Consider the following 14,385-nt stretch of genomic DNA (forward strand, 5'->3'; position numbering starts at 1 on the left):
CCCCCCACCCCCCACCCCTGGAATCATACAGTCTTTGGGGGCCAGCAGGGGCATCATGCGAGGAACTTAGGGGTGCTTACATATCTGGACATCCACGCTGTGATGCCTGGAAGGTGGGGGTCCAAATGAAGGCTGGCCCTTTGAGGGCTCATGGGATTTAGACCGATGAGACAACTGACTTCTGGGCCGATCGGTGGGATAAGTATATTCTCAAAACAAGGAACACATGTATCCAACAATGCTACTAGACAAGCTAAGTACTTCCAACACACAGGACAGGTGAGGCAGTGTCTACGCCAAGATGGAGCCATCCTAATGCACGTGTCTCCTCCAGAAGTGAACCCTATTAAGCTTAGGGCTGCTGAATCCCTCCGCAGAAGGCCCATCTGCCTTTGGTCTGTGAAAGTCCCTCACAGAGACAGGGCTGATCCTCCATCTGGCCTAAGTCCTGGAAACTGCTCTGTGCCTCCCCCTTGCCGGCATTCCACCTCAGCCAAATGGGAATCCTTCAGCCCAGGAGTAGAGTGGGTTCAGGCCTGCGCCCACGCTTGTCCAGACACAAACCTCTATTGGAAGGGGACGGGCAGTCAGTATTTTACCAAATACATGAAAGAAACCAAGCCTAGGAAGTAAGAAAGATTTCAAATGGAGCTGGGGAGCTCAGGGGAGCACTAAAGGACCCCATGGACAAGTGTAGTAATTCATAAAGTAAAATCCCGGAAGGTCTGTCAAATCTTGGGAAGATCCAGTTATATCCATCACCTTCACTGACAGCACACTGTTTGCACGGCTCTCAGGTGACTTCCCTCCCTCACGCTGTGCTGCCCACACACTAGCCATTCCTCCTGGAGAACTCGCAGGCCTCCCCTTTCCCCCGGATGCTCCTTTGGGGGGCTGGCTGCTCGGCTGCACGGGACTCCCACACTCTCAGCCACTGGCTTCCAGGCTGTGGAACCCGGGTGAGGAGCAGCACGAAGCCACTGGGGAAGGCGGGGAGGGAAGCGGCGCCGGCACAGACACCAGCAGCGGCTCCTCCTCCACCACAGGCCCAAAGCAGCACATTTTGTTTGAAATCATTTCAGAGTGTGGCCTGTAGAGATTACTGGAGATGGGTGGGGAAAATGACCCACTCGATCCGCTTCACTCATGTGAAATTACCCCTCTATTAGGATAAGTCGAACTCTCCAAAATTTTTGGAGCCATCAATACCAGCGAAGGCGTTTGAGGGGAGAGGACGGGGGTGGCAGAGACTGCATGAGCGGGCGTGACTTGGAGGCCCCTGGTTCCCCTTCCCAGCTGGCCTGGAGCTCTCTCGGCTTTCATCTTGCTCTTAGCATCACTGGTAAGCAGCCAGTGTGGTGGCTGAAGCAATGGGTAGGGCGTCACTTCATCATAAAGTAGCAACTGTCTTAACTGCCAGTGCCCACAAGACCTTCTATATGACCAAGTCTGACTTTTGGGCTAGGTGGAGAGAGTAAAGAGATGAAGGTAGAAAATCCACAAGCACACATCCCACTGGACAGGACTGTCATCCCCTCTCATGCTCAGAGCTTTGGCAGAAAGGACATGATGTCCCCTGGAGCACAAGGGAAAGATGTCAGGTGGAAATGACCTTCAGGATCCAAGAGGTGACAGAGACCACCAGAACCTCATCTTGCCACTTCATTGAGAGATGTCCTGAGCACTGCCCAGAAAACCCCATGGCCCCTCTCGGGCAGAGTCCACTATAGCTGCCCAGCCCTGCTCCACTCCATTTTTAAGGCTTGCCATATTCTGAGTTCAAGGTCAGTGGGAACATTCATGGACAAATGCTGAGCCTTCCACAAAGTTGGGTCAGCCAAGAAGAGCTAGAAACCTCTGTATTGGCTCATGCAACCAAGACCTCCAAGGGGAGCTAATTCCTTCCCCTCCCTCGTCGGGAAGAGGAAAGGTGTCTTTCTACACCTGGGGTGACAGAAAATGCATGCGTCAGAAACTTTCCTAAGATGCACTCTGTGGACAATTCCTGACTGCAGGAACCACCGCACAGGTCTGACCTGCTGCCCCATGCGTACAAGATGGCAGATCAGACACTGGAACCAGAAGACCCTGCAGCAGGCCATCAATCACAAGTATTCCACGGATGACAACCAAACACATACTACCTCAAGGCGCTGGGCAAGGTAGGAAGGGAGTGCACGCACGTGAGGAAGACTCTTCCTGCCCTCAAGGTGCCTATATCCTTGTAGGCTGATTAATGTGTTTATCAAGATTAAAGTTTATAAGACATCTTGTTTCCTTGGTTATTATGTCCATCTTGAACTTATTAATATCTTGGTGCATACCAAGTAAGATAATATTTGTTGTTTCTCCACCTTTTAGATCAAAGACTTCAAAACATTACCCTAAACTAACTTCTTTCATTTCTTATTTAAAGTGACCTCTTTACTCCTCCTCCACATTCTTCTGTCCTGGGGTTTGGTGAACAAGGTCCCATTTACTATTCTTCTCTCTTTTCTCTTCTGGGGGCTACACTTTCCCCATCTATAAAAGGGAAGCAATGGTCTGTGCTGTCCCATACGGTAGCACGAGCCTCTTTTTCTGAGCAGCTACCTGTGGCTGCTATAGTGGACCGTGCAGACACAGAACATTTCCACCTCACAGAAAGTTCCACTAGACAGCACTGGCCTAGACTGTTAAGGCCCCTATGAGCTCTGATAGTCTGTGGCCCACTGTTTCGAAGAACTTCTTCAAAATTTGCCCTTAATCTTCACTGTGTCCATCTAAAGAGTCTGAGTTCGGCTCCCTGACCTGTGTGTCGATGCATCTACCTTGCAGTATGGAGCCTGAGTCGCATGCCAAACTCCTGGGCTTGGCTGTGACATGATCTGGAGCTTGGATGGTTTCCACTTTACTTAGGAAATTCTCTCTGACAATACCCAGTACTTTACTGGTTAGTCTGGTCCAGATAATACACTAAGCCAGGATCTTTAGAAACTGGTCTATTGGGACCTTCTAGTGGGTTTCAACTGATATTTCTGAGCCCAGCCTCCTAGGAAAACTTACCCCGAGACTTAGGATTCTGCCAGTGTTGTGTGCTCACCTTAGCCCTCACCAGTGTATATGCCTGCCAGGTTTTAGAGTCCTTAAACAATATGAAGGACACTGTTTTCCTAGCCATCCAGAGGTTTCTGCTCTCATCCCAAAGAGCAACCGCCATTCACTTCAGTGCCTGCCAGGAAATTTCTCTCGCAATGAGAGCAGAGTCTGTTTTCTTGATACAGAAAGTAGAGAGACCAGGAGAAAGACAAATCAGACTTCTAAAGTCTAGATGAAGCTAAAAATCAGGAGTCTTCCTAGACAAAGAGCTTTGGTACTACCTATAACTCTGCTTGTCAAGGGAGTGGTGCGCCATCCTGCCCCGCGTCCCACATCCCCGCCCCAGCCGGTCACCCCACGCTGACCTCCAGGGCTGTGAGGAGTGGCTCCATGCTCTGAAATAGATCAAAGACAAGGGCAGGGGCCGGGCATGCAGTAGGCTGCGGGGAGTTGTGGGGAGAAGATGAGTTACCTGACAGGCAAGTTACCACAGAGAGCCGAGGTGAGGGCAAGGGGGGGAAAGGTACGGGGAGTGTCGCCAAGCATCCTTACGTTTGGGTGAGAGCCTTCGGCAATGGTGGAGAGGGAGAAGTTATCGTTGTGGAGCTCAGACGGGGTCCGGAATTTGCTGGTTAGGACAGAAGAGAGCAGGGAAAATGTGAGTGAAGCGGTCATGGCCAAACCTGACGAGAGCTTCCTGGCTCAAATACCGTATTTCATCAAATGCCACGGGCTGTAATAAGATGTGTCGTTACGTGATGGACCGCTGAGAAAAAAAACTTCTACCATTTAAACTATGATCCAATACTTTCTTATCACCTAGAGTGTTTATTATATACTGGAAGTAGCTCATTGTGACTTTAGATAAAGAACGGACGGCGATATGAACAGCTCTGGCCAGGATCGCGAATGCCAGGCACTTATAACTACATCATGACTGCCATCTGGCCAACAGTGATTATAAGATGCGAGTGATTGTAAGACACAGTCCAATTTCAGAGATGCTAATACGGGGGTGGGGTGTGCGTTTCAGAGTAAGTACAGCATAGCAGTATCTGTAGTGCTACATGCAGCGTTATCAAGGCAAGAACGGGCCCCAGGAAATGAGGGTGACCACGTTTGAGCTGAAGGGGCACGGGGGCCACGCTCTGTGCAAAACACGTAGCCTTCTAGGGGAGGAAGGCCTAGAATGGGGCCCTGTCTCTGACCACCGCTCCCCTGGCAGTTGCCCCTTCTCCCCCCCACCCTCCTCAGCAGCTACGCTGATAGGTGGTCGCACCCTCTCCCTCTCCTCCCCGCTGCCACAGCCGCCCTGGGTGCAGGCATGGGGAAACAAGGGTCCTGGCTTATGATCACATGCGCAGATAAGCACCGCCTCAGCGCACAGGCACAATGGAGAGGCCCCTGGGGCCCCCCACGGTGAGCTGAAAGGCTGCAGAGGCTCCCAGTGCCTGCACCCAGCAAACGAGCAACAGATGGCATTTTGTCCTTTTCCCAGGACCCTGGCACATTCTTTGGAGGGGGGTCTCAGGTCAGTGGGGAGAGCACATAAGGGGGCAAGAGGGTGAAAGGGAGGTGTGGGCACTTCTGCNTTGTGACACTTTAGGACACTCTTTGGCTCAGTGCAAAGAGTGATTCTCTCAGTGTATAAGGTCACGTCCAAGCATTCAAGGCACGACGTAAAGGCAAATGCATGCTGACTGTCACAGGCACACAGCAGCCACTCCTCTGCTGAGAGAGAAGCTGATACGAGACTATTCCCATCTGGCGCTTAAAATCCACAGCACAGGAAGGTAAGCCTAGGCCCTCCCACTTCCAATATCCTACTTAGGAAAGGTAAAGGGGACGTCCCTAAATTCCTTGCACTTTTGTCTGGACCAAGGGTTGACAAGCTTTCCACAGCAATGCACTGCCAAGCCCCTTCTCTTCCACGTTCATGGAGGAGGACCCTGTCCTGAGTGACAGCAGGTCTGAGGGAGCCGGGGTTCCTTCCTGTGATGTGTGAGTGGAATCCTCACACTGGCCATGGAGGTCAAAGCCCCGGGAAGCAGGTGCAGTCAACTGGTGGTGGACTGAGCACAGTGACTTACACAGGGGACCTCAGCCGGCAGTGCACAGGTTGCCTTTTCTTTAAGCACCATCTATCCCGGGGCGAGGGGTGTCGGGGACCGTGCCAGACAGCGGCACAGGGGCACGGGGGCCTGGGCTGTGCGGCAATGCCAGCACGTCCCGTGTAGGAATGGATACCCTTGAGTGAGTCTTTGGTGTAAACAACACAACTAGGGATGTAGATGCCTGAGCCCCTCGTGACGATGTCCCTGGAGCAGATGAAGGGCTGCGGCCACAGGGTCGGGGTGGGGCGGGCCCGCACAGACTCACTTGGTCCTCCGCAGCTTGGTATTCTCTGTCTTGAGCAGATACAGCTTCTTGGCGAAGAACACCGTCATCATGAAGAGCAGGAGCAGTACGAGGGCGGCCGAGCCGACGGCCACGCACATCACCTGGAAGTCGGTGATGATGGACTCGCAGCGCATCCCCTTGTGCCAGATGTAGTCCTGCGTGTTGCACCTGTGGCAGCGACAGAGAGACTGAGGCGACAGGCAGGCAGCCGCGGCCACAGCAAGGGCCTGGTCCCCGAGCCCCGTACTCACCTCAACAGCCCGTTCCCGGGGCCGTGTCGAGGAAGAGGGATGTCCCCAATCTGTGCAGGCCTCATAGCTGCCACTCTGTCTAACCGCCCTACGAGGTGGCCGGCACTGAGGAGGACACTTGTTGGGATGAGCACTGGGTGTTGCGTGTAAGAGCTGAATCACCGGCTTCTACTCCTGAAGCCAGGACTGCGCTGCATGTTAACTAACTTGAATTTAAGTAAATCTTAAACAAAAGCCCCAGGAAGTGGGCAGGGCAGCTCTGAGGTCCATGATCTAAACGAGACAACCAGGGCACAGGGAAACTGAGCGCACTGCTCATTCCTGTGACTGTGAAGTGACTGCGGAGGGTGGGAACCCTGGCTTTCCCCTCGGCAGCCTCAACGACAATCACAGGATTCTCTCGGCGCCNAAGACAAGATAATAGGGCCTCTGGTTCCAAAGGCAGTCAGCCCACTCTGCACATGAGAACCTATCTTGCTGTTCTGCAGTCCCACCTAGTTCACCAGGCTGCCCAGACGCCGAAATGTAAGGAAGTGACAGACAAGGACGAACACAAAGATGGATGTATATTCCCCTCCTATTGCTGCAGCCCCCCAAATTCTGCCCCTAAAACTTCCTGTCCTATTACCATGAGAAATGTCACGAAAGCACAGTGAGAATCAACCCTCTGGGTGGGTTTTAGTCCTTTTGTTGAGTGACTTTCTCTTGCCCTTGGGGACATTCCCAGGCTCCAACTCTTCCAATGACATTGCTGTTTCCATGGGAACCAGGCTGCTTCAAAGAGGAAAGATGTGGAAGGATACAGAGGCAGGCAAAGGAGGGAGGACATGAACCTCGGGGTGAATGACAGACAAGAGAAAAGGGGTCCAGGAATGGGAAAATTATGCATCGGAGAACTGGGCTCCTGCACCCCCAGAATAGGGTGGGGAGACGTGACTTAACAGGAAATTCTTTCTTTCCCAACTGACCCTATGCAGTCCAGGGAGGCTATCTGTCTGGGGAGGGCGGGGAAAGAAGATCCCGCTAACTCGCTGCTCTGGAGAAGTTCTGCCGTAGCTCGGATCATTTCCCTGCAGTGGGCCAGGGCGGCGGAGACAAAGGCGTGCTGCAGTCTGCAACGGAGGGCTTGGCAGTCTCCTGTGAGTGGAATGTAAAACAGTTTCCTGGCCACAGCAGAGCCTGTGTGTGCACAGCCAGAGGAGGAGCCTCTGGGGTGGGGGGGAGCCTGAGCGTGACCCCGGGATGGAAGGGGAGCAAGGGGAGCTGGGGCGGGAAGGGCAGGGGCGAAGACTTGTGGAAAAGCCCTTCTGAAGCAGGACTCGCTGGAGGGTCTCTGGTCAGCACAGCCACATGTCTTACTGAGGACAAGCTTAATATCCCACTCGGCAATCCCAAGAGCTCCAGGAGGTTCTCGAACCTTTTCTAGCTCTCCAGAAGCAGCAGGGGTCCCACATTTCATACTGTGATAGGAAAAGACTACTTTGAAGGTGAAAACTCAGGCCTCCGATAGGATGGAAGATAATGATTTCACACAGAGATTTCACTGCTCCCAGGCTAGAATCATCCCTGTAGTCCCTCTAACTAAAGCTTGAGGAGCAACATTCCAGGGTTTCCACATATTGCTGGTAGCACTTAAAAAACGGGCAAGATCTTGTTGCCATAATTTCTTGATCACTGTTCCTTTCAGCAATGACTGGACAACTCCAACTAGAACTGTGTGGGCACATCCTATATGACTGACCCTAATCACCTCACGATCATTTATATGAAAGAAGGAACTAGAAGTCAAGCTTAATGCTAAAGGCACAGCATTTCACGCTTTCTACATGTTATTCTTCTATCAGAACATCAAGACCTACAGAATTTGAATTCTTCACATAGCTCCAAAAAAAAAAAAACAAAAACAAGAAAACCCCAAAAAAACCCAAGAAAGAGAAACATCAGGAATGACATTTAAAGAGACCCCCAGATTACAGAAATGCTCCTCCCAGGACCAACAGAAATAATTCCAGAGGAATCTGGGGGTTCTAGCCTACTTCGAGACAAGGAAACTACCCAGATCACCCCTGACTTGTGATTCTTCCGGAAAAAGCCAGTGAGCTCTCATGCCGTGATGACAGGCGTATGAGGTATTCCTGAGGTGGCATGGGATGGTGACTGCAGTCAATGTCCTCAGAGACACTAACCTCTCTGGGTCTTCAAAACATTCTGCACTGAGTATCCCAAGGAAGTCAATCAAGATAGAAGGGAAAAGGGGCGCCTGGGTGGCTTAGTCGGTTAAACGTCCGACTTTCGCTTAGGTCATGATCTCGCGGTTCGTGGGTTCGAGCCCCGCGTCGGGCTCTGTGCTGACTGCCAGCTCAGAGCCTGGAGCCTGTTTCAGAATCTGTGACTCCCTCTCTCTCTGACCCTCCCCTGCTCACGCTGTCTCTCTCTCTCTCTCTCTCCTAGAAATAAATAAAACATTAAAAAAAAAAAAAGATAGAAGGGAAAAATCCACTACCCAGAGTTAAGAAACCCTACGACATCTGATATGCCAGGAAAGATACTTTGCTTGACTTGGCCTATTTGAGTGGCTGCTCTTGGGGTCTGCTCCCAATGAGGTCCTCACTCTGACTTTACGTGCCCCCCACTGCCACGTGCCCTGCAGGGAGATGGGGTCTCCCTCTGCCACACACATGGCTCAGAGGGAGAGCTCAGCAGCCATCTTCCCTCTAGAGTAGGCTTATAGGCCTACTTTCTTTTTGCTAGTGTAGCCAGAACTCTCCAATGAAACACCTCAAGCCAGTAAAGGCCTCTTTCCAAAACTCTTAGAGAAGTCCCTTCCTTTTGCCTTTATATAGTTTTAGAGATTTGGTAAAGGACACACACTTGGAGGAAATACAAAATCTTATTTCTGAGGAATCTCTCCTTGTGATGAGATCACAGGAAGTACATTTAAGTAGTCCCCCATAGAAGATATCTGAGCGAACGTCTCTTGATCCCCTTGGCCTGGGAACACACAACCTCTCGGAAGTTGTGCCTATCACATCCCCCTCTTTGCTGAGTCTGCCTCACATACACTCTTCAAGAATTCTTTTGCAAGCCCCTGTGCACCTGCCTGCCACAACCTTACCTGCAGAAGGCCCCTATGTTCTCCACCAAGTAGCACTGGCCGCCATTGTGACAGTAACTTGGGAAGAGGTCGCACACTGACCGGCAGGAGCCGTTATGTCGCACAAAGCCGCTGCGGCACTCAGTGCCATTCTCGCTTGGGGCCAGGTCCCTGCCTGGTTCTCCCGGGCGAGGCCTGAGGGCGATGCTGCTGCCAGGGACCATCCCCAGAGTATGCTGTGGGGGGACACCATGCCACCGACTGGTTGGCTGACCAGTCCCAGGCCCCAGACCAGGCTTCTCGGTGGGCACCAGAAGGTCACTTTCATCTTCCAGATCTCCACCTCCTGCTGCATCCTTGTCATCCTCCTCTTCCTCCTCCTCTTCATCCAGGTCATCATAGAAGGATGTGGTGGGGTAGAAGTCAGATTCATCAAAGGGGGTGAAATCATCATATAAGTCAAGCAGGCTCCAGGAAGGGGTCTCTCCCCCAGTATCAGGGTGGTGCTCCGAGGTTCCTGGCGACCCTGGGAAACTCGCCAGGTCGGCACCACGGCCCTCACCATCCAATCCTTCGAAGTAGTCGATGTCAATTATATCTGATGCTGGCTGGGGCTCCAGTGTGCCCTGAAAGGGTAATGTTGGCTCTGGCCCATGAGGGTCATGTGTGCTGCCTCCCAGGTTCAACCAAACCTCCAAGGGAGTCTCCTTGGGGTGTTCGGGGCTGGGGCTCAGCTTGTCACCAGGAGTGGGGAAGGATGGTCCGCTGGCTTCTGTACCCTTGGGGATGGCAGGGGCCATTGATGACTGTCCCAGGGCCTCTTCGGGAGCCGGGAGCGTGGCTGGAAGGGCCTGGGTGTCGCCGCTGCCGGCCTCTGCGGTCACTCCACCCAGGCCCGGGCTGTCAGCCTCCAGCCAGGCGGCGCCGGTCACCGCTGCCGATGCCTCCAGCACCTCCTCTGGCCCGACACCAGGCCCCATCATGGCCTGCTCACCCCCAGGTGCAGTCCACGAGGTCTCATCTTCCCCAGCTGCTAGTGGGCCGGNGACGCCGGCCCCACTCGGTCCGCCTGCCGGGGACAGACAGACCCCCGGCTCGGGACGCCGAGACAAACGGACGTGGAGTAGTGCGGGTGCGGAGCTCAGCGCCGCGCGTGGCGTTAGCCGACAGGTGCACGGGCGCGAGACCTGCGGGGCGGGGCCCGCCCTCCCCGTGGAGGGCCGGCACGGGCCCCCCACCCCCGAGGNAGGCGGGGGCCCAGACACCCGCAAGCTCGGGGCGGGGCTCGGAAGGGCCGCAGGGGGCGGAAGCCCAAGCTCGCGCTGTGTAAATGAGCCGAGCCCGGGCGCACGGAGCCCCTCGGATTTCTGCGCCAATGCCGTGTTCGGGGAGGGGAAGGGTCTCAGGGAGGTCTGCGGGTGCCCACGAGGGCGGGGCGGGCGCTGGCAGCGCCAGGCAAGAGGGCGAAGCCGACGGCCGGGACTCTAATCGGATCAGACCTAATCCGTCCATGGCCAAAGTCCAGACCTCGCATAGCCAGGCCCGCCACGACGCATCCCAGGGGCAGGAGGCAGGCAAAACCTTCCTGAGACTGCGACTACCCCGCCTTCCTTCTTGCCTCCTCGGGGCAGCCGGGGCAGCGGGCCTTTAATCCTGGCACCTTCCTCCCAGGATACATCACCTCCCATGTGCTCCAGGCCACCAAAGTTAAAGGTCCTGGACAGACCCAAACGGCCTACCTAGATCGCAGCTTAGGGACGCGCGGGCGCCAGGCCGAGTGTTAGAGCAGTTTACTGGCCGTCCAAAGCTCTGTTCGGTCAGGGACCCTTCATCCCCAGAGACCTGCTTGACTACAGAGTTGTGGCCTAGTCACCTAGTTTATTGCCCAAAGCAACTGTCTACTTCCTGATGTGTTAATGATCCTAATGACATTCAGGGTCACCACCTTAGACATGACACCCTTGGTATTTGAGACACTTCCATTTGTTCCTAGGGAGCCACATAGATGACTAAATTGGATAATCTGTCCCTTAATGTCCTAGTGTGTGGCTCTGGATGGGATTTCCTTGGTTCAAAGTGTGTTTCTCTCACTGAAACCACTGCTGCAGCCGTCTGTTAGGCAGACCTCGTGTTCCCTTCCTTCCAGGTCTGCCTGGCAAACTCCTTACCCCAGAAAGCTCAGCTCCTGTCACCTTTCCCCTCTGCAAAGCCTTCTCAGCCTGCCACTGAAATTGTCTACGATAATTCCCCACTGGACTGACTGCAAGGCGCTTTGCACAGGGCCAGGCACAGGGAGGCTCCCTGAGGCTGGTAGAAGCATAAATAAATAAATAGCAACCAGGTACTCCCACCCCGGAACCATAGGTCTGGAGCTTCCTGCAAAGGCGCTGACTTCCTGAGGCTCTTCCATGGCTTCATGCTGCCTCTGGGGACAGTTTGGAACACAACCTTCTCTGAGCAGAGGGCCAGGCGGGGCTTTGCCCTTGCTGGTTGGCCACAGAGGCACTAATGCAGCCTCCCACCCCATCTCTGCTTCCTTTGTCTGTAGCTTATCTGTGTATCTTTTTTGGCCTATGTACATGTTTCTATGTGTTCCTCTGCTTCTCTGTCTCCTGGACCCTTGAGTGGTGGTTATCAGAGTGGATATTGGTGGACACACCTAACTTCTTCCAGAGGCGTCTGTGTGGGAAGGACATCTCAAGGATGGGTCCTTTGAGATCTGGGGCATGACAGCTACTCTCGTGTTTTTCCTAAGAAAGGTCTGAATGGGGCCATTCTCCCACTTCTTTGTTAAAACTCTACTCCAGTTTGTTCATTTAATATATTTTATTAAATATTTAAATATATTCTTTTAAATTCAATTAAAAAACTTTTAAGTAGGCTCCATGCCCAATGTCGCACGACTCCAAGATCAAGACTGTACCGACTGAGCCAGCCAGGCACCCCTTAAGTTCAATTTTTTGAATTATAAGGAGCATATGGTATAAAATAAAATATGGAAAGTCTCCTTCCTCAACGACCTTCTTCCCTTCCTTGGAGGCAAATTTTAACCACTTTCTTCATTTTGGGATTTTAAATCAACGGTTTTAATTCACTTTCATTCTGATCCTCCCTAGCAGACCTCACCAGCAGTTTCAGAACTCAGCCCAGCATACCTGGTTTGGCGACACCTCTGAGAGATGGATGGAAGCTCATCATACAATGGGGTGTGACAGTAAGAGCAGGGTTCGGCATCAGATCTGTGTACCCTTGGGAGAGTCAGTAACTTAACTCACATACGTTAGAAGTGGTAAACGGTGCCAGTGAATGCAATACTTTTTCTGGGCACAGGGGCCAGGGTGGTCTAAAGAGATCTAAGACGTAGGAACCACAGAGTAAAGGAAAAGGAAATTAACTCTATCTACGGCTTATGCCCATGTCCACACATTCAAGTTTTGTGCATTTTGGCATCAGGGATGCTTTGTGAGGCTTCTACATGCCTTGGAAGTGCCTACTGGGTTTGGGAACCTGGCAGGCATAAAGCCCATTGCAATGGCTACAGCCTGCCTCCATGTGCATAGAAAGCCTCTAGCTTAACTAGGGGGCTGCTGTCCAGGGGTGGAGCTCTGGTCGCCATGGCTGGGGGCATACTTTCATCTGGACGGGAAGCAGCATGGTTCCTCAGTAGTAACTAGTGACATTTTGGGGGAGTTTTTAGTTTTCCTAGTACTGTAATCAGTCTCAATCTTCACCATCATGCCCACAAATATCTTATGATCTTGCACATTTGCACACTGACACTGAGATCATGCTAATGCTGTGGTATGGCCAGGGCCTGACCTAAGATCTTGATTTCAAACCTTTTCATTCTTGCTTCTTTGCTATGATTTCTTAACAGGGTAGAGTATGACAATAATCTGGACTCATGTCCTAAGTTAAGAGTCAGAAAGGGCCATCTAGCATGGCGTCTCCCGTCAGCAGAGTTCTGGGCTGCAGGGCAGGCAGCTCTGACCATTTTTGGTGATGGGCTGCTGGTAGGGGACCTTCTTGCAGGATTACCAGGAAGAAGGGAAGAGTTAAGGGCAAGGAACCTGAATTATTTGTGCTGACGACCATCTCCTCACTGCAGGAACTCTGGATTCTTCTCAATTGCACAAGTATTCATCCTAGAAAAGCGAGTCACAACAAGGTGGTCATCTTGTCCAGGACGTGGGTCTGCTGGAAGATTGGAAAAGCCCCTGAATTTCATTACCCTAAAGCCAAGTCATTTGGGAGAAAGTCACGCAGCACAAGCCAACACGTCAGATGTGGAGCAACTAGTGGGTGACCTGTCCAAGCGATTCTCAAGAAACCCATAGCTACTGTACAATAAGCAGACCGGAAAAAGGAATGCTAATCCGGATGGCCATGGGAAATCCATGCGTCAGGGCTAAATCAGCCATGGAAATCAGCTTGTGCAAATGGGTTATTACCATCCAATGGCACTGCTGCTTCCCAACTTCCTCCAGGACCATCTGGTAGTGAGAGCACTTAGGTGGGAGGTAGCCACAGAAGAGCGTGAGGAGTATTTTCTTTCTTGTCTCAGTTGTCTGAAGGTGGCGGTCACAGTGCTGTATTAAGGCATGGCTATTTTGCTGAAGTCTGCAAAGGCTATACACCCCATATATACCCTAGGCGTCTGTAGTGGTAAGGTGGCTGCCAGTAGTCAAATCTGACTGCTCTCCATGGATGTGGAAGGGACTGGAAAGGCCTCTGGGGGCAGAAGAGAATAAAGATGGCTCTAGTGCTCCAAGGCAGGTGAAGAGCAGGAAGAGGGGATCAGACAAAGCTCTCTCCCCTTGGGGTCTCAGGAGTTGGGAGAGGGCTGGGGGATCCCCAGGGAGAGCTGGCTCCAGCTGGTTTTGGAACCTCTGATTAAGCTGATTCACAGGACTCTCTCACTTCAGTCACTACTGTCTTAGCTCTGGTTTTGTTTCAAATTCAGGGTCAAAGGTGCTTCCTAATAGGACAAGAGGCTGGCCTAAACACAAGCCACAGGGAAATGAAGTCTGGGGGAGTGGGGGAATGGGAGGGTGCCGTTCACAAGGAGATCCAACATTGGGGCTCCTGGGCTTCCATCCCATTCTGCAAGGTGACTTCCTTAGATGGAGATAATCCATTAACAGGGATCAAGGTGCTTTGACCTTGTCCCCAAGAAGTCCTCCTTCAACAGGAGCAACTGAAGTGCAGTCATGCTCCAGAACGGTTGAACAGAAAGCAGGGGAATTGCATAAAGACATCTCAGGGCTGGCACTGTATCCAGACAAAAGGGTGCTCTATTCAGATGAAGTCTTCCTGGAAAGAAGATGAACCCTCTTCATACTACCACACCCAGCAGGACAGAAATCATGAAAACACATCCAATTCACAGACTATTTACCTGACCCCCAAGGAGACTCGATTACACCGTTTCTTTTTCTTCATGAATACTTGGCACTATCTAAAATAATCCTTTTCCTTACTAGCTACTTCTGGTCTGGAATCCCCCACCCCACAAAAGCATAAGCAGCCTGGAGTGCAGCATCCTTGCCTACCTTATTCATA

At 52.3% G+C, this 14,385-nt stretch overlaps 1 protein-coding gene across 4 annotated transcripts in view; it reads right to left on the reverse strand.

Moving 5' to 3' along the window:
* Window positions 1-9,862, reverse strand: part of CSPG5 (chondroitin sulfate proteoglycan 5) — a 51,348-nt gene extending 41,486 nt beyond the window's left edge. For all 4 annotated transcript variants that reach the window (XR_013338335.1, XM_077777334.1, XM_077777335.1 and 1 more), the window contains exons 1-3: window positions 8,845-9,862; window positions 5,458-5,646; window positions 3,631-3,706 (exon numbers count right to left, since the gene is read on the reverse strand). Coding sequence is in view for 3 of the 4 variants with exons in the window: in XM_077777334.1 (XP_077633460.1) it covers window positions 3,631-3,706; window positions 5,458-5,646; window positions 8,845-9,806 (1,227 nt within the window). In the remaining variant the exon portion in view is untranslated. The remainder of the gene's footprint in view (window positions 1-3,630; window positions 3,707-5,457; window positions 5,647-8,844) is intronic.
* Window positions 9,863-14,385: the final 4,523 nt, after the last annotated feature.

The sequence above is a fragment of the Crocuta crocuta genome, unplaced genomic scaffold (genome assembly GCF_008692635.1).
Source record: "Crocuta crocuta isolate KB4526 unplaced genomic scaffold, BGI_CrCroc_1.0 scaffold77, whole genome shotgun sequence".
Taxonomy (NCBI): Eukaryota; Metazoa; Chordata; class Mammalia; order Carnivora; family Hyaenidae; genus Crocuta; species Crocuta crocuta.